The 26,957-nt window shown below is 46.9% G+C and overlaps 1 protein-coding gene across 52 annotated transcripts in view; it reads right to left on the bottom strand.

Moving 5' to 3' along the window:
• Positions 1–26,957, bottom strand: part of Cacna1c (calcium channel, voltage-dependent, L type, alpha 1C subunit) — a 610,145-nt gene that overhangs the window by 79,753 nt on the left and 503,435 nt on the right. For 18 of the 52 annotated variants that reach the window (XM_017321361.2, XM_017321356.2, XM_017321360.2 and 15 more), the window contains 10 exons: positions 20,014–20,221; positions 19,125–19,245; positions 17,158–17,272; positions 16,340–16,469; positions 16,003–16,072; positions 9,314–9,446; positions 8,828–8,957; positions 7,354–7,413; positions 3,358–3,464; positions 509–596 (listed from right to left, as the gene is read on the bottom strand). In XM_017321361.2, the coding sequence (XP_017176850.1) occupies positions 509–596; positions 3,358–3,464; positions 7,354–7,413; positions 8,828–8,957; positions 9,314–9,446; positions 16,003–16,072; positions 16,340–16,469; positions 17,158–17,272; positions 19,125–19,245; positions 20,014–20,221 (1,162 nt within the window). Of the gene's footprint in view, positions 1–508; positions 597–3,357; positions 3,465–7,353; positions 7,414–7,562; positions 7,623–8,827; positions 8,958–9,313; positions 9,447–16,002; positions 16,073–16,339; positions 16,470–17,156; positions 17,273–19,124; positions 19,246–20,013; positions 20,222–26,957 lie in introns of those variants that run through there. The other 34 variants (XM_006505442.4, XM_006505434.4, XM_006505437.4 and 31 more) reach the window with 9 other exon arrangements.

Raw genomic sequence — 26,957 nt, forward strand, 5'->3', positions numbered from 1 at the left:
CTGTGGCATGTGTCTGCTCACCCAGGTTAAGGAACAAATGAAGGAAATGCAATTAATTGCCCAGAAGCCTACTCCTTGGGGTCAGCCCCTTAACCACACTGTAGACGCCTCCTAGGAACCATCTGGGAGAACCACTGAATGCTATATAAACTCTAGACCCTGGCAAGGTAGGGCCAACAACTCCCTAGTGTCTTGGCCCCTTTCTGTGTATATCAAGTCAGTAAAATTCTTTGCTTATGCCATCTTGATGCAAATTAGTGCTTCTGGGACGCCAGCCTCAGTGTTCATCTTGCCAAGAGTCAGGTACACAAAGACTGAATCGTCACCCAAGGTACTATGCATTTGTGGTGAGATACCCATTGAAATATTTTGCTTAAGAGTGACTCTAGAATAGTAGACAGTTATCTCTCCATCCTATAGCCCATCCCTCACCTCAGCGGCCACCAAGCAGAGGGATAGCTAATGTTTACTGCATTGATGGCTGCCCACCCAGGCCCTCTTAGTTCACCTTTAGCCCCTTGGCCCTGTTGATGGCCCTCAGGGGTCTGAGGACTCGCAGCACTCGTAAAATCTTCACAACGTTGATCGCGCTGGACCTGGGAGAGAAACAGGGCAGGTGGTAAGTTCCCATCCCTGGGTTAGAGCAGAGATGTTATCCAGATATCTTAGATTTAAAGAAAAATGGAAAATCTGTCTCAGGGACTGAGAACTTCTATCCCTTACTGCTAAAAATCAGGGGCCCTCTTTGTGACCCTGGGGCAGTCCTGACAGTAAAGACACAAAAGGGGAGGTGGGGATACAGCTCAGGCAGCCTGCATGCTTGAAGCCTTCTTTTGATCCCCAGCAACAGGGTAATAGAGATGAGGCCCCAAACCCAAGTCATATAATATAAGGTAATATAATATAATATAATATAATATAATATAATATAATATAATATAAACAGAAATCTACAGTGTCAAAAAAGGAGAGGGAAAATAAGCCAGACCTGAATTCAGTCCCCATTGCTCTCACCTACCAGCCGAACCATTGAGGACAGAGTTCTTAATATTTTGTGCCCTCATTTTTCATCTGGAAGATGGGGCAGTAATTCAGATTGTTTCCTGGGTAAAGGAGGATTTATGGAGATTCAAGAGGAGGGTCTGGCCACATACTGTGAGAGCGCTTAGTAAAATGGTATATCTGCTATCCTGCCCCAACATCACTGCACTACATACCAAATAAACAATGGTGAAACTCCAGGCCTGGAGGTTGGAGCTGGTAGGTATGTGTAAGGAATTCTGGACTATTTTGAAGCACAACCCCCAGGGCATGGCCCACTATGGTATATACACTCTTCCATGGGTCAGGACACGCTCAGGCTTCCAAGAAACAGTGGTATCCAAAGAAGCATGGAATGCCAAGGTCAGAGCAGAACATCTGGGGGCCTCAGTCTGTGGTTTCTTTCTGGTAGGGAGTGGTGGCAGGCACTCCTATAAGCCCTTCAGGAAGGCAGCTAGATGGTTTCTGTGGGTCCCATCCAAGCAGAATTCACTAACCACACTCATTGGTGGACAGGCCTCTGCAGTGTTCTCTAACCTGACGTGCTAATTAAAGTATCTTCTCTAGCATTTGACAAGAGGACTCAAACTTGCCTGGGACCAAAAAAAAAAAAAGGGGGGGGGTCTGACGGGCAAGCAAGTGCTGGTTTTATTCTTTCTGGGTTAAGAGGGAGCTAGTACAAAAGACCAATTTCTCTGCTTCATGGATCTTTATTTCCAAAGACACAAAGGGCATTCTTATCTATCACTGCTCTCAGAGCATCACCAGGAGGCAGGCAGTGTGTACTGAATCACAATGGAAGGAACTTAAGGGACAGATGGAGAAACAACAAAAATCAAACAACCAAGAGGAGGTTTTGGTTCAAAGTGACTCGGTGACTTGGGGTGGCACTGCGATGGGAATCTAGATGTCTAGCCTCCCAGAGAAATTTTGGGTAAAATAGCCGATTATCAAAGAATAGGCCCTCGATTTCACCGTCCCCCATATTACTATGGAGGTTAACTGTGAACCAACCTTGGGAAGGAAGACCCAAGGTGCTAGGGGCTAGAGATGCAAGCCTTTCTTTGTTTGATATACATAACTTTGGGCAAATCTTCCAATTTCCTGAACACCAAATTTTATAATACCATTTTATAATAGCATTTTCCTTGACTACGTTATAGGTATGTGTGTGTGTATGTGTGTGTGTGTGTGCGTGTGTGTGTGTACACCACCATGGAAGAATACATTTGATTAATAAGCACAGCTGTTAGAATAGGCAGAAACTCAGAGTCCAATTTCTTTCAAGCCTGAGCAAGGTTTGACATGTGACCTCAGAGGAATCAGGCTAGAGAGTTTTAGAGCTCATGGCTTGTACCAGTCCATCAAAATCTCCAGGGGTAGATTCTTTCTAACTCACCCAGCAGGCTCCTCTGTGCAGCTAAGATTAAGATTCAGTAATCCCCAGCCACTCTTCACCCTTCTCTTTCTATAACACTAGTGTGTACAATCCCCAGTTCTGTGTATGCACGTGTGCGTGTATGTGTGTGTGTGCGTGTGTACGTGTATGTGCGTGTGTGCGTGTGTGCGTGTATGTGCGTGTGTGCATGTGTGCGTGTATGTGCGTGTGTGCTTTGATTGAGGACAGAGGCAGGGGTATCATGGAAAGAGGCTGAGGTAGGCCAGCGTAGTCATAGCAATGACAGGTTTGGGCAGCTCTAGGGCAGCCTCAGGGATTAAGCACAGTGAGAGAGACTCAGGCAGAGACAGGGGATCTAGATATCTGTCTCTTTATAATGGGGCCTGTACCTGCTGTGACAAAAATTTAGACATTTAAACAAATTCTTGTGGATCAATATACCCTAAGTGTCAGATCATGGTAGAAACAGATGAAAGAAATTAAATAGGACCTGGTGGTGCAGGCCTATAAGCCTAGCTGTATGGGAGGCTAAAACAGGAAAACCATAATTTCAAGGCCAGTTCTGGCAACTTGGTATGACCCATGCTAAATAAGAGTAAAGAGAGCTGTGGCCGTTGTTTTATGGGAGAGCAGTTGCCTAGCAAGTCAGACCCTGTGTTCAATACAAAGTACCACAGGAAAGGAGGAGGAGGAAGGGGAGGAGGAGCAATGAGAGGAGGAAGAAGAGGAGGAAGAAGAGGAGGAGGGGGAGGAGGGGAAGGAGGGGAAGGAGAAGGAAGAATCAAACAAATATCATGGGCTATTTTAGGCCCAGACCATTCCGATCATAGTCACAGAAAGAAGCCCCCTCCCCACTTTGCAGTCTTCATTGACACCCATTCCCAGCTGCTTGGCCCATCTTGGGTAGAGGGACTCACTGGATGCCAAAGGAGATGAGGGACACGCTAACCACCAGCAGGTCCAGGATATTGAAGTAGTTTCGGCAGAAAGAGCCCTTGTGCAGGAAAGCCCCGTAAGCAGTCATCTGCAGGGAGGCAGAGAACATGAATGAGTGACCTGCCCAAGCTTCCAAGACAACATTCAGACACCATGCTTCCTGCCTACAGCATCAGCACCCCCCTGGAAGAGCCCAAGCACTGCACAGGGACAGCAGGACAGACTGAAGGAGACACACTGCCAAGAAACCCCGGTAGCCATTCATTTAACCACCAAAGAACTTTCCCAGCTCTGGACAAGGGTCAGGTCCTTCAACCCAAAGCCCTTTCGGATTGGCACCGCCATGCTTCTGTAACGTTCCACTATGCTTCACACCCAGGCCAACATGGTTCCAGCCCTCGGGGCCCTTGGCTGCTTCTTCATAGGTTATGCTTCCACTATGTGCACACCTCCTAACTTCTTTTCCACATTTTACCCTTAGGGCCAGTGGAGGCCGCAGGCACCAAGGGAAGGATGAGACATCCTGATTGATGCAGGACTTAGTTGGCTTCTCCACTCTAGAAAATCTCTGTCTTCTGCACACTGGTTTAGCTTTCCTTAGTGAGCTCTACTAATCATCTACTGTAATTAGCCTCTCTCTCCACCCTGGTCTCGGTAGTGCTTAGGATCTCTGACAACTGCATAACTTTAGTGGTAGTCTGGTTTCTAGACTGTATCTGGGGTCTTTTAAAGACTAGGAGCTATGTTCAGAAGGGCAAGGCACAGCGGCGTAAAATACGAGCTCTGAAGTCACATGACCTGGACTCAAATCCCAGCTCTACTATATTTCAAGCACTTTATGTGAAAAAAACTTAACTTTTCTGTGGCTCGTTTTCCTCATCTGTACATTGAGACAACGGTGACACTTGTCCCAAGGGTCGTGAGCATCAATGGAGTAATCATATATACAATACGTAGGACATGTTTCTGCACATGGCATGCTCAACAGATGCGTTCTCCTTTGCTATAACTCGGGTTTGAAACCTAGATTCCTCCCGTGCAAAGGAAGTTGTGTCCTTATCTATAAAGTATGAGTGGTATTTCATGGTTTTGGGAGGACCAGACAGCAAAGCAAAGAGAAATTTTTCTGAAAATGTTCAAAGCAAGATCGTGTAAGGTTATTGTTACAGGACCTGGCTAACGTCACCTCCTGTGCTGACACTGCTTGTAAGAAACTGTGCGTTGTATATATTTGCGCTTTGCTGACTGATGTAGCGGTTCACGGTACCCAGGATGAGCCTGTGTAAAGCTACAGGTCACGGAGCATCTGCCTAAGAATTAAATTTGGAATTGATGGTTGAGAGAGACCAAGAGAAGTTTCTTGGTCATCTGGAGTCCAGATTTTTTGCTTGGGAATCAGAGCGTGTCCAGGGTGGGACACCCAAAGACTCATACAAAAGTCAACATGGGGAAATCGGCAAAAATAGCTCTCGTGACCTAATTCTTCCATTTATCTCCTGCAGCAGGAGATCACAGGGGACCAAGAAGCTGTGTTCGGCAGCAGTTTTTAGAAGTGGGGAGATTACATAAAAGGCTCTAGGGTGATATGGTTATAGATCTCTCCCGAAGGCTACAATCTGGAGGGCTCACTGTCCTATGTCTAGGGTGATATGGTTATAGATCTCTCTCGAAGGCTACAATTTGGAGGGCTCACTGTCCTATGTCTAGGGTGATATGGTTATAGATCTCTCCTGAAGGCTACAATTTGGAGGGCTCACTGTCCTATGTCTAGGGTGATGTGGTTATAGATCTCTCCCAAAGGCAACAATCTGGAGGGCTCACTGTCCTATGTCTCTGTAAAGACCTGGACCCCAGTTCATCGTCACCAGAAAGTTTTGGACAGGGAGATAATGTGGCTCACAGCACAGTTTCTGTCTCCTGACTTTGGGTTTGCTTTGTCCAAGGCCCTAGGAGTAGACCAGCCCTTCAGAATGCGTGAGAATGATGGATGAAAGCAATGGACTTGTGCTCAGGCGAGAACAGAGTAAGAATGGTTCTGAGAAAGGGCAAGGAGATACTTGGAAGAGACAACTTTTTTTTTCAAGTCTATTTGGATTTGTGGTGCCAGAAAACACCAGGTCCAGATACCTGAACAAATGGCCTTCTACCTTGTGCTACTTACTGATGGTCACCCACCTGGTCCCTGCTTCCTGAAAGCTTTAAGGCTTTTCTCAGGAAAGGCCTAAGACTATGCATCTATATATGGAGCTGGGAGGTATGCTAGGAGACACAAGCTTCCAAGTTCCAAGCTAGAGGGGAAGCTGTCTCTCACCATCCAATTTGAGACAGCCACGTTTCCCAAGGCGTACCTCTAAGGAGAAATCCTCTCCTCACTTTGGTCATTTCCATAGCTGGCCCTGAGTCTGCTTTCCTTCTATGGAAAAAACCTCTCCATTACTCAGACTAGCTAGTGTGCTCCCACCCATCCTGTCCCTTTAAAGACAAATGGCCCCAGACCCAAATGAAGCTCTGGGCACCATCATAGTCAGTGCCTTGGCATGATACAGGGCACCCCCCTGGCTGGGCAGACAAACCCAAGTGTGGGAGGCATGGGAGGCAGAGGGGATGCAGGGAGGGGTGTTCAGAAGCACAGTGAGCATAAAAGAGACTGGAAGCAGAAGGAAGAAGTGGGGGAAGGGCTTGCCATGGCAATGCTTGAGAAGAGTTTCTGCTTGCATGGCAATCCTAAGGAGAAAGCACCATTGAAATCCTCAAGCGAAGCTCGGCTTGGGCTCCTGAGAACTGGGCCTCAGAGATTTCCGTGTCCTGGGAAAGAGCTCTCAGTACCTGCATGCAACCCTGAGTCTAGGGTACAACAGCAAAGCAGATCCTCTCAGAAGGGGACACTGTTCCCCCACCTACCCTCTGATCAGGAAAGACAAATCTGCGCCACGCAGCTGGCGAGCAAGGGAAGCTAAGGGTCAGCAAACAGAGCCTCTGAGGTCTAAGGACAACCCGGGAGGCATGCAGACCCTCCCGATTCAAGTCGTATCTGGATGAGGCAGAAATGTCAAGCCCACTAAAAGGATGGGCATGATATGAGGGCTTCATCTGGGTCTGTCATTGGCACTGGTGCACAGAGCGGACATCAGCTGTGTCTACACCAAGGATGAGCTAAAGAGAGGCCTGAGCTTCTGGGGAGAGGCCATCCCAGGCAAGTGTCCCGAGAAGATGCTTAAGCCTGTGCTCACAGACTATGACCCTTCTGGTCTGCGTAAAGGTGTAGAATCTCCACCTTGCCCAGAGAGAAGCCAACCTTACCCAAGGTCCTACAGCCCAGGTGCACCGCCAAAGCCATGCATTGATTTACAGGGCCTCTCATCAGAACTGCGGGTTACCAGGGGATTAGAGCAGCAGGCTACCAAAGGGTTAAAGACAATTTCTAGTTGTTAGCTATATGATCCAGCTGGGATGCTGGCTCCCAATCTTGCTTCAGGTCCACCATTACTGTTACATGGCCCCAATGTCTGCTTAGCTCTTGTGATTGCCTTGGTTGGGATGAAGGTGTTGATGATAAGGCTCTTAAGAGAGGGGCCAAAGTGACTCCTTCTTGCTCCAGAGGTTTTGCCTTTTTAGAGCTTGTGTGGCATTTCCTCTATGCAGGAGGAAGGAGAGAGAATTTCAAGTAGGGCTTGGCCACCGACTGGTTATAAGTGGTACATGCGAACTGAGCACCGCTGACAGCCACCATGCTCAGCCAGTGATGGGGCAGCACCCATGGTGACACAGCCAGCGTGTGACTTTCCTAGGCCTTAAACTGCCGCTAAGTGAGCAGAAGGGAGCACTGTGACAGGGTAGGATTCTCCTGGCATCGGAGCTGGGACGAAGTGGTATAGCATGAAGGGAAGCACAAGAATCAGAGAGTGAAGGAGACAGAAGAGTCAGCCAGACAGAGTGGAGACACAGAGAGACAGACACACGGCTCAGGGGAGCATTACCTTAAGGATAATTTCTAATGTAAAGATACTAGTGAAGACATAGTCTGCATTGCCTAGGATCTGAAAAATAAGCAGAATTGGATTAGTGGCTCTGGGAGTGCACCCAACACCAACAGGGGAGCATGTGTTAGCGACAAGACAGACAGCAGCCGGCAGAGAGCTGGGACTGGCAGAGAGAGGCAGGAAGAGAGAGGGGGGCGGGGCTTTACCTTTAGAGCAATTTCAATGGTGAAAATGGTGGTAAAAACAATGTCAAAATAAAACAGAATCTGCAAAACAGAAACAAACAGGATGGGGAGGGCAAGGGGGAGGGGCGGGGCACAAGCAGGGCAGGGGGAGAGGTCAGTGGATGTTCACCAGAAAAGGAAAAGCACTTCAAAACAAGGTGCATCCCTGCCCCACCGCACCACCAGAGCCTTTGCACAGGGAGACAGGTAGGAAACACATTAGCTCCCACTCGGGGCTAGCGCAGGGGGCTCTGGCTCTGTGTGGTGTCTGCAGGCAGGTGTGGGGAGCTTCCAGGTCAGGCCTCAGCAGGACGTGGGTGTAATGTAAGCAGCAGCATCTACTGGGATGCTGCTTTCGTCAACCCCACTTACTTACAAACCCAGAGCAGACCATGGGATGCTGGCCAAAAGACCAGAGGATGGGTTTGGTTTTGCAGGGCCACCCAGATGCTCCCATGGTGTGGCATTCTGTGCCAGAGGAGGACATTTACATTGCTGTCATGGCCTTTTGGGCCCTAGGAAGGAAGTCCTCCAGGTCAGCCCAGGCTGAGGACAAACTGATTGATACTTGATTTCATCTTGGTAGATGGACCAGGGCTGAGGCCACTCCTGCTGACCTCAGCAAGAGAGCCTGGAACAGGCAGGATCCCAGAGCTGAGAGCTTTGTTTATGAACACGGCTTTGGAGCAGTGGCTCTTTTCCTCGTGCCTATGTGGCTGAGATTTAATAAAGCTTTGGGCTTTTGAGGCACTGTAGTTCTTATTTTGGTATTTAATATCGATCACCAGAACCTTGGGCACATAGCTCCAATCAGATTTCCGCTATCAAAGATGATCACAGTTTTCTTAGAATCTTAGAATGTCAGCTGTACCATTGGCACCTAATTGCCAACACTCCTTCTTGGTCAGAGGAAATGGGAATAGGGCATGAAACCAGTGGCCTCATTGCTGACTTACAGGCAACTCGAGCTTCCTGGGGAACATCCACAGGCAACAGGATGCCTGACTACTGTCCATTATCAACTAGCATATCAGATGCATTTAGGTACATGCTCACTTGCTTAGTGAAAAATCCCAGGCTGGGTTTTCTACCAAAGTCTTAATCTCTTAAGGGAATCGTCACTGTATACGGATTGTGAGGTTTGCAACAGGCCTCCTAACTGAGCAAGGAAGGCAGCAGCAGCAGAAGCCGTGGGCCTGCTCCACTCTCAGAAGGACAGGGTACACAGAACAAAATGGAGTGCATACATGGTTCCTGAAGGAGGTGTGCTGGACGGGGTCCTCAGCAGCCAGAGAGATGCTGCTGAGCAGAATGAAGAAGAGGATGAGGTTGGTGAAGATCGTGTCATTGACAATACGGTGGCACTGCAGGCGGAACCTACGTGGGAAGGAGAGAAAGGCATGTCAGAAAAGATGGGTACCACTCGGGCCTCCAGGGCCTGTCCCCTCAGTCCTAATACACAAGCAGGATGATTTCGGTACTGCTTAGCCTATGGTGTTCTAGTGTAAACTGATGTATGAAAGGCAACACTGGCCAAGTAGGAATACTTTATACACTCAAACCTGGTGAGGGGAGTAACTGTAGACCAACTGATTTACAATCCAGGACTCTGTCTCCATATAAGTTGTGGGGAGCTGGGAGCACTCAGGCTTCGGTACGTGAGATGCAGGCATGCACTAGGTTTGGGACCGGGAAAAAAGAGAGCTCCTTTTCCTCCCGCCATCCTTACACACCTGTTGTTTGGGCTGAAGATGAAAAATGCACTGGCTTCCGGCATGGGAACTGCCTTTTCCTTAAGGTGCAGCTCAGACAGGGGCCGGGGGCGTGGCCCCACAGGCATCTCTGGCTCCTCTTCATCCTCTTCCCCTATAAGGAAGAGAAAAGCTCCATTCTCAGCGACTCCACCACTCACTCCCACCTCTGCGCCCACTTTCAGACACATCCTACTGAGGATCAAGACATCATCTCTGGTACCTCTGAACTAACTATAGGATGCTAATCCAGGCAGATGTTCTGCCTCGCCTCGTGGGGCTATCCAAAGCCACCTCTGTTAGAGACAGACATTGCTGAAAGTATATAATAGTAGGGGCTGTATGTAGGATGAGCAATGTGTTTGTGGTTGTTCAAACTGTTCTGGTTTTTAAAATCCGGAACAGTTTTAAAATGGTTTTATATGCTTGGCGATTTCCTAGTATTGAGGGAAAAAAAAAAAACCCAAAACAGATGATTGGTTACCCTGTTTGGAAGGTGCTAGAGAAGAGGCTGGGTAAGCCCAGACATTGCCTGTGGTATCCATTCATCTCAGCTGTAGGTGGGTAAAGAGGATGGCTTAGTTTACTTGTGGCATACCTTACGGACAACTCTATTTTTTGAGACACCCATTGATCAAATGAGGGAACTTACTATTGCCTTGCAGCTAAATTGACATGGCCACGCACTGCCTTCTAAATATTTATTTTTATGCCTATAAACAAATGTTACTTTCAGTCATGATCAGAGAATCTTTAATTGCAATGGATGGTAGTAAATGCAGAGGCTTGTGGTCACTGTATGTGCTCAGCCCTAAATAGGACATTTATATTTAAGACTCAGGGAACACGACAAAAGAAGGCATGGAAGGAATCCGTGAGCCTGAAGTTAGGAATAGAAGCTTCTAAGTGCTACCTTCTGGGTATGACAGCCACTGCAAGCAGGATCCCACAGCAGCTGAGGCTGCCTTTACATAGCCTGCATAAGACTGGGCCTATCATTAATCAGTCATGGATGGGGCGAGACTCATGGGCCCTACCTCTCCCTGCTGAACTACTGGCTTCACTGGCTTCTGGGTAGGGGCAGTTATTGTCTTCGGTTGTATATCCACGGAAGCGCCTACCAGGCTGCAACAGACACTCCTAATCCCACAGTCATACAGGCAGCTCTGATTAAGCTCTACATAGGCAACTCTGACTAACCTAAAGTGAGTCACAGAACCAAGCAAAAAGACATGAATGTAGGGAAGGGGGTGTGTATGATGGGGGTGGGAGGAAGGCGGAAGAGGTGGGGGTGGGGTAAGAGTAACCAGAATGCACTATACTCCATATTCATGCATAAAATTGTCACGCAACAAATTTAATTAAAATTCACTTTAAAAAACTTAACAAATTATACTTCAATACCGCTCCCACCCCCACCCCCCACCCCGTACTTTCCCAGGATTGCTCAGAAAACAAGGCGGAGAGAGTAAGAGCTCAGGCAACGACAAGAGGCCTTTCATCCTGAGGCTGCGCACTGGCATCAAGTGAAGGGATTCCTTTGCTCTTCTGGCCAGTGGTGTAGCTTTGGGAAACTGGAGTCAAACAGTTCCTATTTAGCTTGCCTCACAGCATCTATGGGAGAAGGCTCTATGCGTGCTTCTCGTTAAACGTTCTTGGAAATGCACAGCCCGAGAAAGGCAGCAGTAACACGGCTGTTCCAGAAATGCCCTTGGTCTAAATCATGGCCCTGTTTCTTTCTGAATACGGCTCTCGCATTTGGTCCCCCCCTCTGCTCAGCCTCGCCTAGGATGGAATAATAGTAATAGTGTATGGATATTTCAGAGCACTGTCTGGCACGCAGCGGAGGCTGTGGAAGCATCATCTCTCACACTAGCAATCGCTACCCACAGGACAGATGCTGAGCGTATGAAGTCAGTGCCCATCTTCCTCAGTCTCATCCTTTCCCTGATCTGAATCAACTGATCTCCTCAAGCCCAATCATCGCCTGGCAGCAACTTCAATGGGGGGGGCCTGGTATCCTCCAAGCACTCCCAGAATTCCAGAGTACGATCTTAGAAACAGTGTCTTTGCAGATGCAATTAACTATGATAGACTCTGCCGGGCCATCCGTCTAACGCTAGTTGCTCCTACTCTTGTTTAAGGGCACACACACAAGTTAGAAGGCCATGTGAATAAAAACAGAGACAGATTAGCATGGTTGGTCTGGAAGACTTCTGGCTACCACAGGAATTAGGAAGAGGCAAGCAAGGATTCGTCAGCAGAATGAGGATGGCTCTATTAAAACGGACGTCAGATTTCAAGTGAGAGAGAACGAATCTCTTTGATTTTAAGGCATCCAACGCGTGGTTATTTCTTAGGTTTCAGGAAGCTTAGGCCCTGGCTAATGCTCTCCATCTTTGAGCATCCCTTCATTGTCTTCTCTGCAGAGCTGACAAGGATGTCAGTGTAGAGACATGGATGTGAGAGAGGGGCTTGTAGGGGAAAGGGGAGGGGACTAACAAGGGTGGGAGGGAACAGAAGAGGGTAAGGAGGCAAGAGTAACCAGAATGCATTATATATGGATGAAATTGTCAAGGAATAAATTTAATAAAAATATTCCTTATAAAATTAACAAATTATACTTCAAACTAAAAACAAACAAACAAAAAAACCCAAAAGACAAAAAACCCCAACAAAACAATCCCTCCCAAAACCACCCAACCAATCAACCCACCAACCAATTAACCAACTAACCAAAAAGACCCAAACACCTCCCAATCTTCAGGAGGCAGAGGCCCATGGATCTCTTTGTGAGTTTGGGGCCAGTCTGGTCTACACTGTAAGTTTCAGGTCATCCAGAATTATGCAGTGGGAACTTGTCTCACAAGCAAAAAGCAGAAAGCAATAAACAAAAATCTCATTCAAATTCTGGCCAACTAAAGAAAACAAACATCCAAAATCAAATAAACAAAACCCTACCGTATTTTCCCAGAAAACATGTTTCAGAGAATCGCCTTTACCCCAGTACCCTGAGTGCTCCGGCTTCAGGCAGTGACCTTCCCACCCATCCCCTTGTCCTGTCGCCCAAGTGCTGGGGCTACATGCATGTGTTACCAATCTGTTTATGTGGTGCTCATGTGGTCTTCGGGTAGAACCCAGGGCTTTGTGACTACAGACAAGCATTTTACCAGGTGAGCTACACCTCTAGCACAGGAGACCTTTGTTTTGATAATGATTAAACTTCCACCCTTTTGCAAGCAACATAACCACAGACCCCCTTTGACCTATGTTGCCTTGCCAAATGCCCATGTTATCCCTTCAAATGACCACAGACTGCAGCCTCTGATTCTGTGAACGAGCCAACCTTCATCCTTAGAGAGTCACTATCTCTGGTATTTCTTCAGTGACAGAAAGCTGACCGTCAGAAAAATTAAAGGGGTGCCAAGGACCAAGAACAATGAAGGCCAATGTCAACACTCTGTTCAACTTAGAACAACACAGCTCAAAATTGCTATCACAGACATGGCCATTCCTCTGACATGCAGAAGTCTGTGATGCAGGTTTCAAGCTTGGCTGCAACTGGGAATGTCTGTGAAAAGATTCCAGTCCAGATTGATCCCCCCACCGCCAGAGTACATGGGGCTACAGCCTACAGGCCACACCAGCTTGGGATGGGCCCCTTTGGGGACCAAGAGTGGTGTGTTCTTTTGCTGTAATTGTATTTAAACTTTAAAAAACATACACAGGGGGTAGAGAGACTTGTAGAGTGGCTCGCTCTGCCTGCCTGTCTGTCTGTCTGTCTGTCTGCTCTCATCATTTCCTACCATTTGCCTGATCCAGTTTCACTTATCCTTTCTGCTCTCTCTTTAGGGGACTGCTGAAATGTTTTTAAAGCAACTTCTAAACACTTCAGACTCTAGGCATAAACACTGTAGTATTTTAGAAACAGAATCACCACATTATTATACTAACATGATTAACTAAAATCTACTTAAAATAATTTAGCTCCTAGTCCATATTCAATTTTCTCTCCATTATCTCAACAACTTCATTTTTAAAATAGACATTGTTTATTGGGGATCTAGACAAACTCTCTCCATTCCTTTGGGTCATTGTCTCCAGCAAGTCTTTAACATTCTCTGCAGCCTTCCACACAAACCCTTGAGGGTTTTAAGGCATCAAACCCTGGGCACACACTGCTCTTCATTATAGGTGAGCCACAGACACCGAATCCCACTTCTCCTGCGGGGAGAAGGGAATGTGGGTGGAGGAGCGAGAGAGCTTCTAGGCAGAAGGCCTACCTACCAACCTTTGGAGACCTAGTAGGAAACCAGTGGAGCAGAGCCACATGGAAACATAGCTTTGCTTAAAAAAAAAATGGCTCTCCGTCACCTCCCTGGGTTACCAGACCAAGGCAGCCTGACCTGTTTGGAGAAGAAAGGTCACTCAAATTCACAGTAATTTGCTGTGTGTTGACTTCAAGCCTGGAGTTTGTGACAGACTGGCAGCTTGAGGAAGCAAGCCTAAGGCTTATGCCAGGATGGGGTTTCCAGAAGCTGGGAATGTGTACTGTGCTGGGAGAGCCAGGACCTCCGACCTCAAAACCCTCCGGAAGGAGGCAGCCTGTCAGTCATGCGTCAGACAGAGGCACAGCATGGAGTCAGTGAGAGTTCCTCTTGCAAGAGAGGCCTGAAAGCATTTTATGGAGCCACAAATGGGACATCTGTGATGGCAGCTGTCCTCATAGTGAGCAATGCCTCTTGGGTAATGACAAGATGGATTTTGGATTGACTATTATTAGGTGAGCATAATGCAGCAGCATATGCTATACTAATAAAATACGCAAGTTGACAGTGATGGCAATACACACGGTGTAATGAAACCTTAAAACACAGCGGTGGTGCAGGAGCGCGGCTTCTTAAACTGTGGGTCATGACCCCATAAGGGGTCATATAAATGAATGTGGGCGGCACAGAAACTTTGCCCATAGTGAATTGTTTATGGATATGCAGTTGCCAGAATGGAATTCAAACGCAAAGGTGAGACATGAGATGAATTGGAGCCGCCCTGGTAGCACTTGCTCAAGTGTCACACAGCTTCCCTGCAGCCTAGGTTCTAATACCCAGCATGTACTTCCGCTGTGTGCGCTACCACCCCACGCTACACCAGCAAGTCCTGCCTGAGACACTGCAAGTCAGACTTAAAACCACTGCTAATCGTAAGGTACATACAGAATCTTCTACACTTCCCGAATCACAATGGTTTAGTTGTGGGAAACAGGCAAAATTTCACTATCATTCCTCTGGTGTAAGAATCTCATATGTTAGAGTGCTAGATTTTAAAAATTGCTGTTCGAGTTGCTGACTTAAGTGTCATTAAAAAATTGAAATGAATTTTGGTTTGGGATTAGGATGTCATTTCTAACGATTTCTGTATCCGGCCCTAAGCATAGGCCTACTGTCTTACACTGAGTTTTATAGGAAACAGTATTAGCACTGACAATTTGAAGGTGCTCTGTGTCCTGCGGCATCAAATTTCAGCCAGATTTGTTTCTTTATATAAAAATAAGTCTATCCATCTCATTAGTATGAAATTTTGCATTAGTTTTTAGTAGCTGGTAAAATTATATGTATATAGAAGAATTATTTTATGATGGTTCTTTATGAAATTTATTGCTATTAGAAAATATTTCATTTGTATACTTATTTTATATACCTATATATTTGAAGTGGCATAAAATTTCCTTGGTTGTGGCTGAAAAAGATGCCTCAGAGGTTATGAGCACTATGTACAAGAAGACCTAGGTTCAAGTCCCAACATCCACGTGGTGGCTCACAACCATTTCTAACTCCAGTTCCGGGGGGAGTCAATACCTTTTTCGGTCTTTGAGGGCACCACACATGCACACAGTGTACAGATATCCATGTAGGCAAAGCATCAATACACATAAAGCAATTTTTTAAACAAAATGTTCTCTTTTGAGTGAAAAAAGAATACAAGTGGAAAACATCATGACCCTCTTAGGGTGGAGGGAGGTTGAGAGGCAGATCTCGCTCACATTCACACTCACACTCACGCTCACAAGGAAGGAATAAGTTTTACTGCCCACGGTGGAGGGGGAAGAGACTGTAGCTCAAAGAAGCCTGGTATTTATTTTATGAAGAACCAGATAAGAGATGCTCAAAGTCTCCAAAAATAGGGCTATAGAAATGTTAATTACCTGATTTAATCAGTGTATATCGTATGTGGGTAAGTATATCTCTCTGCTCTCCAAAAAGATGTGCAATTATCACAGGCTAATAAATATTTTAAATATGTTTGACCATGATGGAAATGTTAGCTACCCTAATTCTACATGGTGCACACCACTGAATTACCATCGATGGGGGAGCTAAACCCCCTCTTAAAGAAAACCAATAAAGCAGTAATTTGAAAAAGAATAAGTCAAAGTAATTATAATTTAAAAACCTTTCTTCAAATATGGTATTGTCTCTCCTAATATGATTGTGAGGAAACCAGGAGGAACATTTCCCTGAGATGGCTGCAGATGAGACTGAAATCCAGATGTGAGATGCACCGTGGTGCAGGGGCGGGTAGATGAACGAGAGCCACCGTCCCCAGTGCTTGGCCACTCCCCCATAGCTGAGTCTGTACCACAGCCTTTCTCAGGGTCAGTGGCACAAAGGTACCTGCAGTGTCTGGGTTGGAGTGGGGACTCTTATCCTCGTTTTCACTGGGCTGGAGGTCATCCATGTTGATCTAGGCAACCAAGGGAGGAAGAAGAAAGAGTTCAGTTAGATGTGTGCCAGGGATCTTGGGCTGAGAGAGCCTTGGAATTACATCATAGTCCAGGGCTGAGCTAAAAAATAAGCATCTTTATCCCTGTACCTTGCAGCGACTTTCAGAACATCAGAAAAGGCTGAGGTTTCACCACACTCATCCCTTCTTTCCCTTTCCTTCAGGTAAAGAACAGGAAGACCCTCCCTGACTTAATGATGGTCCCCGAACCCTAAGGAAGCCCCTCACCTTGGTAGTGGGTGGGGATTCTCCATCGGCTGTAATGGATTTCAGTTCAATTTTCTCCTCTTTGCTCTCCTCCACGGCTGGCTTCTCCATCACCTCCTGTTTCTTTTCTGGGCTGGCAGTCCTGGCCGGTCAGCAGGAAAAAAACCCAGAAAGGGATGTTTACTGGAATGATAGTGGACAGTGTAGATAGGAGCTGCTTTGTGGTCTTCTAGGGGCAGCAAGATCACCCCCGGGCCTACATTCTATCTTTCCTCTAGGGCACATCCCACTTGCAGCTCCACTGTAAGCTGCACAGGGCTGGGGCACCCCTGGTTATCTGCACACATCTGACCTCATCCAGAGCCTTAGCTGTTCCCCCTTTAGATCAGAGGGTTCTGGGTCTCACTTATGATTGGTTCCTAGAGGACCTCTGCTCAGTGTCCAGCAGAGGCACGGCATATGACTGTCCTTGCTAGATAATTATGGGATGGAATGTAGAACTTTATACTGCCTTCCTAAGACCCCAATGGTACACAAATAGTGAGAAAGCATTGTTTTTCGGAGCTGGAGTTGGGTCTCCTTCTGAAGGTGGCTTCCCCCTCTCTCCTCTTTGTGTTCTTATGGGTTCTCTTCTCAAAGGATGGCTCCTCACTTCCTGGACTGGTAGGGGAAATGCACTGTCTATGCAGGGACTACAGAGCCATGACTAGGAGCTTTAGGAGAAGTCACGTCACTGTAGAAGCCTCACTCCAGTCCATTTTGGCCAGGATGGTCATCAGATGAGCACCAGCCTTTTCTCTCAAAACAGTGGGGATGGCATTCTCGGCTTAGAGGGTTACCTGGCCAGCTTCTTCCTCTCCTTCTCTTCTTCCTCCTCCTTTTGGGCTGAGGTCAGGCTCTCCGCATCAGCCAGGTTGTCCACCGCAATGGCCAAGAACACATTCAGTAGGATATCTGTTTGTGTCCACTCTTAAAGAAAACGACCCTTGGTTTTGGGAAGAATGACAGCCACCAGGGTTGGGGAGAGTATACGCATGCAGAAGTAAGAGTTTCCCAGGACAGACAGACAGACTTCTCTTCCCCGATCACCCTGCTTACTATTTGGAGTTTTCTAAGTGGTTGAGACAAGGCTAGCTTTGTGGATGGGAGCAGGGCAGGTCTGAAGCATCAGCCCTGCCTTGCTCTTCCATTGCTAGATTTCGTTATTTGTTTTTACCACTGAAATAGCTGTCTCTGACCGACATCATAGGCAGTGCCATCTCTCGGAGATTGCTCATAAGACCTACTCGCCATAACAGGGCATCAAAGAGATGGCTTAGAACCTCTGTCAGTTTTGAATGTGAACCTGTGTAGGCAAACACCCCTAGAGAGTCTGACTAGAGCTGGTCAGACTTGAGATTTTTTTCACTTAAGCAGTCATCTGCCTGTCTCCCCCACTCTGCCAAGCCCTGCCTTTCCACCAACAGAAACACTATGGGCCAGAGAACCACAAAGAGGGGGTAGATGGGAAAGTCTTGAGCTGTTAAACCCTATACCCAACCCAGGGCATTCATAAATTCACATCACTTTCTACACAGAGCTAAAACTTCACAGAGGAGGGTTTCATCCTAGAAGACTACTGACGCTTGGCCCAGGAACACAGGAGGGGTCTATTGTGCATTTTCCCAGGTAACACATTGAGACCCTTTAAGCAGTACTTCCTGTCCTTCTGTTGCAAGCTCAGAGTTCCTTATCAGAATGCTTAGAGCAAGAAGTGTTCAGATTTCAATTTATTTTTCAAATTTAAAAATATACATGATGAGATTTATATTGAGGACAGGGCCTAAAACACATGTTTTATATCTATATCATATATATCTCTATCTATCTATCTATCTATCTATCTATCTATCTATCTATCTATCTATCTCTTTTACACATACTTTGATATGTACTTTATAAAAACCTCTAAAATTGTGTATATGAAATGTTCATGTGGTTTCCCATCTAATGCAACCTATAGGCACTTAAAAGGGTCCAGATGTTGCATTGTTGGATAGGGATGCTCCAGCCTGTCTTACACTGCAGATACACTAAGGAGGGAGGCCTTTGATGTGCCAGAGGTTCCCCAGCCAATAGAATGCCAATTTTGTCTGCAGGTGGCATAGTGCTCTTGATTTCTGAAGTACAGAAACTAAGGATTTCACTCAAATTTTGGACTAGAGTATTTCTATTTTATTACTGAGCTCTGGAATCCACTCTCACAGGCTCAAACAGTGGGAGAGAAGAAAATCCAAGAATGAGAGGCCCTGGGGTGCTGTCCCTGACTCAGATAGGGAAGGAGCTATCAGGTCCCCTAGTAACTTGTGCAGCTCTGCCTATGACTTTAGGCCCAAGAACAGCTCACAGGGAGGAAACTGATGACCACACGGGGTGGAGATTTGAGTAGCTTCAGAGGCTCCAGAATGAGCAGGGCACACACCTCCAGGCGTATTACATGCTAGCCTTTGTAAGTTTGGCTGCATAGACCTCATTGCTTAGGGGCCACATTCACTTAGACTACAAGCAGAACACACTTCCTAGAGAGGGGTGACCCAGTTCCGAACTGTGTGGTGCACTGTCCCCTGCATCCCAGACCCACACCATGGCTGAAGTGGTTCTAGGCCAGGCCACACTTCCTTCCAAGGGCAGGCTTGCCCAGCTAGCCTATGGATGGGCAGCTCCAGCATAGAGCCCCAGCAAGGGTCTTGGAGCACATGCACGGCACTGTGCTAAAGGCCAAGCGGGGGGGCAGTAGGGTGGGGGCAGCATCAGCACCAAAGGATACAATTTCCACAGATGAAGAGGATGATGAAGTAAATACAGACTAACATCCCTGGAAAAGAGGGGCCGCCATAAGCCATGATCCCATCATACATCACCGAATTCCAGTCCTCCCCGGTCAGGATCTGAATGACACATTCCCACCAATAAGGGACACAGCGTTAGACCAACAGCAAACCCCCAAACTCCCCTGCCCTGCCCTGCCCTGCCCCACTGCAATTAACAGAAATGTCCCAAATCTCATTTCTTCCTTGTTCTGGCTCCCAATTATTCTTAGGAACTACAAACCTGGGAAAGTTAACCCCTGCCCACAGACAAAGTGCACAGCCAGTAGCAAATAAAAAGACTCTGTATAAAAGAGTATAAAAGATGGCTGTCATTTGTTCCCTGGGTGGCAGTGTCAGGTGACTGTGATCTTGAGGACACTGACAAGCCACACCCATGTCTATTAAACAGAATCTTTTGGCACCATCATTAAGATTTGAGCAATAGACACACATTATTCCCTCTGATCTAGAAATGAATCTGCTTTTAAACCCTAATACATGCTATTCTAGCTCTGTCATGTGCCAAAGCATTAGTGAAAGTATGGCTTTGGACCAGCTGTAACTCTTCCAGCATCGAGGATGTGGCTAATGGGTGCCGTGGCCACACAAACGTTTGTAAACGGACCACTTAGGTTGTTTTATCATTAGTTTGTCCACCTGTACAGCTCCATGGAGGGCTGAGAGACAAGACATGATAGAAACACCCTCCAGGGCTGATCTAGGCTGGCGTCATGCCTGGTGAAAGGTGCTGCCCTCACCACCCCGCCTTTTCAAGGCTGCTTTTTGCCCACCTCTGACTTCACCACTGAGCAACCCTCCCAGTGCAAACGACAGCAGAGCCCATACCTGAAACACAGTGAGGAGAGACTGCGGGAAGTTATCGAACGTGCTCCTACGGGTCTGCATCTCATCGAAATTGAACTTCCCTCCAAAGAGCTGCATCCCCAGGAGGGAGAAGATGATGATGAAGAGGAAGAGGAGCAGCAGCAGGGAGGCAATGGAGCGCACTGAGTTCAGCAAGGATGCCACAAGGTTGCTCAAGGAATTCCAGTACCTGAGGACAGACAGGGAGGTCAGTTGTCTCACCCCTGCTGTCCTCCACCACCTCTCACCCGTGTGCCCTGCGGGTCCAGTACATAGCTCCGGTCCCTGCTAGCTCCCATTTCTGGGCTTGGGTAGTGGTGTGAAGGGGACTCACAGTTAAGGTGTGGAACAGTAAGTTTAGCATCTGTAAGAGGCTACAACAATAAGGTGAGAGGGCTCAGGGACCAGATGTTTCCACCTACTCTGCCAGCTGCTGATACCCTTGGACAAGTAATTAGCTCTCCCCCATTTCCTGCCTTCCTGCCCTAAAACAAAACAAAGCACACGGAGATAATGGGAGCGTGACCATCATTAGGTAGCCTGGAGTATAATAATCCTCCCTTCCTCTCCTTAAAGCAGTGCATGGTATTCTGCCTGGCACACGGATAACTTAAGTTTATAATTACCGCGGACACTTCTGGTTTTTAACGGAGAAAACAAATTCCCCTCCTCAAAAAATGCCAGTCTGAACAGATTCCAGCAGCAGGTATCTGGGTAGGTAGGATGAATACTACTACTCAGACAGAGTAAAGAGAGTGGGCAGAGCTTAGTGACGGCACCAGCTTCCCTGTCTCTATGGTTGGTTTTTCAAAAGTCATTCCTTTGGAAACTCTGACCCTGTTTCTGGGCCTAGATATGCTTAGTTTTAATAAGAACTCACAGGATTCTGATAACTTTGGATTACAACTAATCCATCACTTCATTGGGGACAGCTCCAGGCAAGGGTGCTCTAGGGAATCCTTTGGGTGTATAGTTTATTAGGTCAATGATCATAGGGAATAAGGACCTTTTCAAGGGCCCATCAGAGTTACATCTGCTGGTAGCTGAGTTCCCTCCCCATAACTCAGATTACCATGTCCATGGCCATGTTGCGTCTTATCCGTGACAACTGCCCCAAAGTCACCCTTGTTTTTTTATTTTTTTTCTTGCATAATTTGGGAGTAAACAACAGAGATAAAACCATTAGAACAACATGCAGGGCTGTACACTCAATCCCTGGCTCTGAAGATGTAGCTGACTTTTTTGGTACTGTCTTTATATGCCAGTTCCATTACGGTAAGGATGAAGCAACTTTTATCCTAACTCATAAACTCATCCCTTTTTCTGAATCAAATTACAGGATCCAATTGGCCTGGCTACCCCTCAGTCCATCCTCCTGCCAGCCAATCACCCCCCACCCTCACCCCCCACCCCAAATTGAGTGGTATGTAACCATAATGGTTCCTGCACTTTCCTCGGTCTAACGGTACCTTGGAGTCAGTCCTTATATGCTAGGATTGGGTTGCTCTGAACACCCCTGATGTGTGATAGGCTCCCTGGAGCCCCTGCAGGCCAGAGTTAGTGTTGATCTGCTTAATGCAAGAAGTTAAGAAAGACTTGGATTTGGAAGACCTTTCCTGATTACACTTGAAACAGCTTCTCCAAAGGTTGGAGAGCAAAGGTTACTCAGATGTTTACCATATCCTAGTGTTTCCTCTCAGGTCCCACAGGGAGCATGAGGTGGCACTCCCTGACACTGGGGATTGGGTGATTCTCATGTACTCATTGAGGTGTTTGCTAATAAACCGGTACTCAGAAACTAGCAACTGCAGAGCACCTTAATTGTCCAGCTACACAGAGAGGCGTGTCTGCACGTCGTCGGAGTTAGACTCTCATGGAAAGTCAGAGTCTTACTCCTCATGAAGTACACAGCATTGAGGGAGACGGCATACAGGGCTTGAACTGAGTTCTGCTCTCTCTGGGAGCCATGGGGATCTTCAGGGATGTCAGCCAAGGAGGTTCTGGACTCCAGAGAATATTACAGAGACCAGGCCAAGAGGCAGAAGGTCAAGGCAGGACAGAGAACAGATGCTGACCCAGGGTCTCCAGAGGCCTGAAGCTCTAGGGAAGGTGGAGCCTGTGGTAGAGGATTGAAGCATGGGATAATGCAGAGCTCACATGAGAGCCAGATGGAGAGCAAGGGGTGGTCAAGGGCAAGCACTAGATAGAATGAAACCTTTTCTGACTCCCTCCTCCAGCCTGCGTCTCTGACCCTAGGAGCTATCGTGGGAAGTCTGGGCTTCAGGTAGTGAGGAAGGTGCACCACATGATGAGTTGTGAGGCTTCCTGCCTATCCTCATTTATTTCCATATCAGGAAATAAGAACAGCAGGGTCAACCTGCACATGCCTTATCTCACAGTAGCAAACCCCAGGGTTCTGTCTTCAAAGCAAATCTTGACTTTGGCCACCTTCCACTGCCTCCATCACCTGGGCCTATCCACCAGGCTCTCTCCCTGGGGTTTCTGGGACGGTTTCCTACCTACTCGCTCTACTTTAACTCAGGCTCCCCATAGCAATTCCCACATCAGAGCAGCCAAGAGTCCTCTTATAGTGGGAGCCACATCCAGCCCCTATGGTGGCTCCTGGCTGGTGGAAAATCCTGAACCCACATGACCTCTGGCCTGGCTCCTAGTCTCTTCCCTCCTCTTTCTTCAGCCATATGGGCCTTGCTGCACCTCCCGTTCCCAGATGCTCTGCAGAGCAGGTCCTGGTTTCCACCAATGGTCAACCCAGTTCTCTCTCTGAAGAGGGTATGGGCTGGGCTGCTTCCTTTATGTCCTTGTCTCTGATCTCAGGGCAAGCTTCCCTGACCTCTACTTTAGCCCCTTGATCTAAATTATCCCTTAGTATTTATTGTTATTGTGTGGTTGTGGTGTGTGTGTGTGTGTGTGTGTGTGTGTGTGTGTATACACCACAGTATACATATGGAGGTCCGAGGACAACGGTTTGGATCATCCCGCCCTACCTCTGCATGGGTTCTGGGACTGAACTCTCGTCATCAGGTTTACACAGCAAGTGCTTGATGGACAGAGGTTCACCTAGTTCTAAAAGAAATATCACCACCACACAAATATCTATTTCTTTGCTTAGAGTTTCTCCTCCCTTACCAGAACTGAGGTCCATGGGGAAGGGTCAGGGAGTCACATATGCCATTTGGTTCCCTTATTCTCTTAACTATGCTTGGCCCACAGGAGGGGATCAATGGGTATTTTGTCGACTGAATGAATTTTCCTATAGATGTAACACATTTGTACTTACTTGAGGGACAGGCAGTGAGCCTCACAGGCATGTGCTTTTCTGTGTGTACATGTGAGATGGGAGCAGGGTAAGGGCAGAAGGATATGAAGCTGGGAGGGGGAGGGGCCGGGAAGTGGATCTAGGAGGAGTTAGGGGGAGGAGTGGGAGGTAATTGCTATCCAAATGCATTTGATTATGTAAGAAATTCTCAAAGAATTAATAAAATATTACATTAAAATAACATTAAAATGTGATTAAAAAAAAAGAACATTAGTGTGGGTCTGAAGTGAGGGATCTGGCTATGTGAGGCCAGCAGACCACAGCTGACAGTGGGGCACAGGGTGAGGGTGGTACTCCATGGACAATATGGTGAGATCTGTAGGTATTTAGTCAGCAGCTTGGCAATACAGGGTGACTGGCCTCAGCCCTGCAAACTCTCCTGATCTGTGTCTCAAGGCTATTACTACAGTCCCCTCCCAAGAACCACTGTCCCTTTCAGGGAAGCTAGTTGGTGGCAAGTCAGAAAGTTGAATGACATATCAGCTGATATCCTAACTGACCAAAGCCAGGAACTAAAGACTCACACACCAACAGAGAGAGCTTTGGTGGAGAGATCCTTAGGTTTCCAGCTGCAGAGCTCATAGAAAACCTGGGATACCTAAGCATCTATGGTCAGAACAATGGCCCAGACAGCGTCCACACACAGCACAGCTGGGATGGTCAGGCTCTGCCCCATCACTGGGCACCATCTGTGTATCTCCTGCTGTACCACCCTCTCCAGCGTGTGTTTCTGCCTACCTGTTCCTAACCCCCCGGCTCACTGTTTGCTCTTCAACTGTGGTATGCTTGAGGGGTCTGACCTGGTCGAGTTCCCTTCTACCTAAACCCTCCTCTCTTCTCTCTTTTCTGCCTTGCTTGTTTCTTCAGGCTTTTTTTTTTCCATTCACCGACCTTCTGTTACCTTTTCCCTGGGCCTCCTGAGTTGGATCACAACCCTCAGTTCAGGGACACTTTGTCACCCTCTCGTTTCCCTCTGTACATCTGTTTTGGGGTTTGGGGCTCTGCAGCATTCTCTTTCCTCTTCTATAATGATCTGAGACTCCCAGAACCTTTCAGTTCAGAAATCTCTTGCTTCAAAGATCTCAGGACAGCTCTGGTCCCTCACTGTGGTGTCCAACAGCTCTTGAGCTTGCTATAAATAAACAACACTGGAAACAACAGGACTGGCTGCTGAGGTCGCTTTACAATGATCTACCCTACTCCACTGTTTCAGAGGGGGTCACCACTACAGCTACCTCTCCAGAACACTCTAACACTGAGACGTGGACACATTCTCTTGGTCTTGGTGGCAAGTTGCCTATCGCTAGGAGAGTGTTTATAACCGGAATTTCACACAGTAAGTTTGTGTACGAGTGTGCCTTGTGAAAGGAAGAACAGAAGGAGAAGGGATGAGAATCTAATAAGGCCATGTGGGGGCCAGAGTGCACACAGTGAGTAAGTGCTACTGCTCTCTTTCCTCTCCCTGGACTTGTCATTGGGACCCCAGCTGTGGGTGTCCTTAGATCAAAACTACAGTGATCGTGAGCCTGGTCCTGGATGACAAGACAGATTCTGGAAGTACTTGTATGACAGGAGTATAAAGTGGTATGTGGTCCATCGGAAGGAGCTGTAAAGAATTCTAGACTGTCTTGGTCAGGGGATAGGACAGTTTGGGCTGAAGGCACAATTCCTCCTAGTAGTGTCCTTTGTCCTCTTCATCCTGCACGAAGTCAAGATGCCAAGACCACATCGTCTTGACTTCGAGGTGGCTTTAAGATGCTTTTTTGAGCAGACTTGCTCAGCATCACCTAACTGGCCCCTAAAATAGTGAACTTTTCAGGGGTTGAGAGGAGGCATATTCAAATAATTTTAGGCATCTTCTTAAGCTCCTCTAGGTGACAGTTAACACCCCAGGGAGTAAATTCCTTCCTGCAAAAGAAAGCATGTGACTTTTGGGTCTGAGCATCTTCTCCATAGATTCTTGCCCGGGAACTTTACAAATACCATATCCTGTTTATTGACAGCCTTGAAGGAGGTGAGAGGCTCCATGAGCTGCTGAGCAGAGGGTTTCAGAAGGTAGTAAAGAAAGTTGGGAGGTCTAGTATGGGGACTGACTCTGGGCAAGGACCTGGAGATCTTTACAGCACGGAAGATTCACAAGTGGTACTCACATAGGACTTCGGGTATGTTAGTGGTTCTTGACTTTCATAATGCTGTAACCCTTTAATATAGTTCTTCATGTTGTAGTAACCCCAAACCATGCAGTTATTTTCATTGCTAATTTTATTACTCAATGATAATTTTACTACTGCTACAAATGAATTGTAATTTAAACATTTTTTGGAGATAGAGGTTTGCCAATGGGGTCATGGCCCACAAGTTGAGAACCATTGTCACATTTGGTCATGATTTAGGGTGAATGAGTCTTCCTAAGTCAGTCTAATGGCACATTTGAGAATGTAGGAGGCAGCTGCAGGGGAGGAGCAGGAGACTACAAGGTTATTTGGTTTATAACAAATGCAATAGAAACGGTAGCAATAATAGATGCTAATATGCACTAAGGTACTCTGCTTGTTATATATAAAAGCTCCATGCTAACCCTTGGAGCAACTCAGCCTCATAATTGCCTAAGAGAGGATGAGAAGACGATCCATTTTACAGATAAGATAACTGAGGTAAAGAGAGTTAAGTCATTTGCCCAAGGTAGCACTGCTTAGGCATCACGTTGGTGGAAGCAAAAGGCAGGCCCATCTCTCAGAATCATCTGGACCACAGTGAGCTACAGAGCTGATGGGCTAGGCTGTCTTACTGTCTGAATCCTGAGATAGACCTAAAAGATCGTTTTCATGGGGTCTCTTGTTATATGATTGCTGGCTCTATTTGCTTTTCCTGGATCTGATAAACACTATTTTTAGTTTTCAAGTTTTCATTGCCTCTTAAGTAATTTTGACACATTCCATATTTGAGATCTGGGTTTTGTCTTTTCAGCTTCATTTTGAAAAGGAATCACTGCTAGATATTGTTATAACATCTTGGCGTGATTGTCTATCGATTCTCTTTTAACTGTTTTGTGTATTCTTATTGTGAAAATACTGACAAGAAACAACATTTTAAAATTTGGCTTGACCTGAGGGCATCCTACAGCCCCTGTGCAAGAAGAACTAACAGTATTTCCAGGCCTCAAAAAGTCCCTAAGCAGAATAATTCCATTGTCTAACAGGTTACTTCTTCAAGTCTCAAGCCACCTGGAAATGCATACATTCCAATGTACAAGGGTGAACAGTGGAAAGGTAATGGAAGACAGGCTATTTGTGCAGAGTACCAACTGCTGGAGAGGCATCTGTTTCCTGTGAACCTGTCTCCATCCAAACTTAGACTGGAAATGTGTGGAGTATGGGCGGGGTGCAGCCATGGTGATCCTCCAGCTGAGCATGGAGATGGAATACCTGTGATGGAGCACCTGTGTGTGGTCCTTCCATTAAGCAAGTATATTTCTATTTCTCAAGTCTCTTGGGGAATATCTAACAATGTTTCACTGCTGGGACACATGGAAGAAGTTCTGTTGCTGTTTTCTGTTTTTTAACAGTGCAGTATGAGCAGAGGTCATGGT

This window comes from Mus musculus, chromosome 6 (genome assembly GCF_000001635.26).
Source record: "Mus musculus strain C57BL/6J chromosome 6, GRCm38.p6 C57BL/6J".
Taxonomy (NCBI): Eukaryota; Metazoa; Chordata; class Mammalia; order Rodentia; family Muridae; genus Mus; species Mus musculus.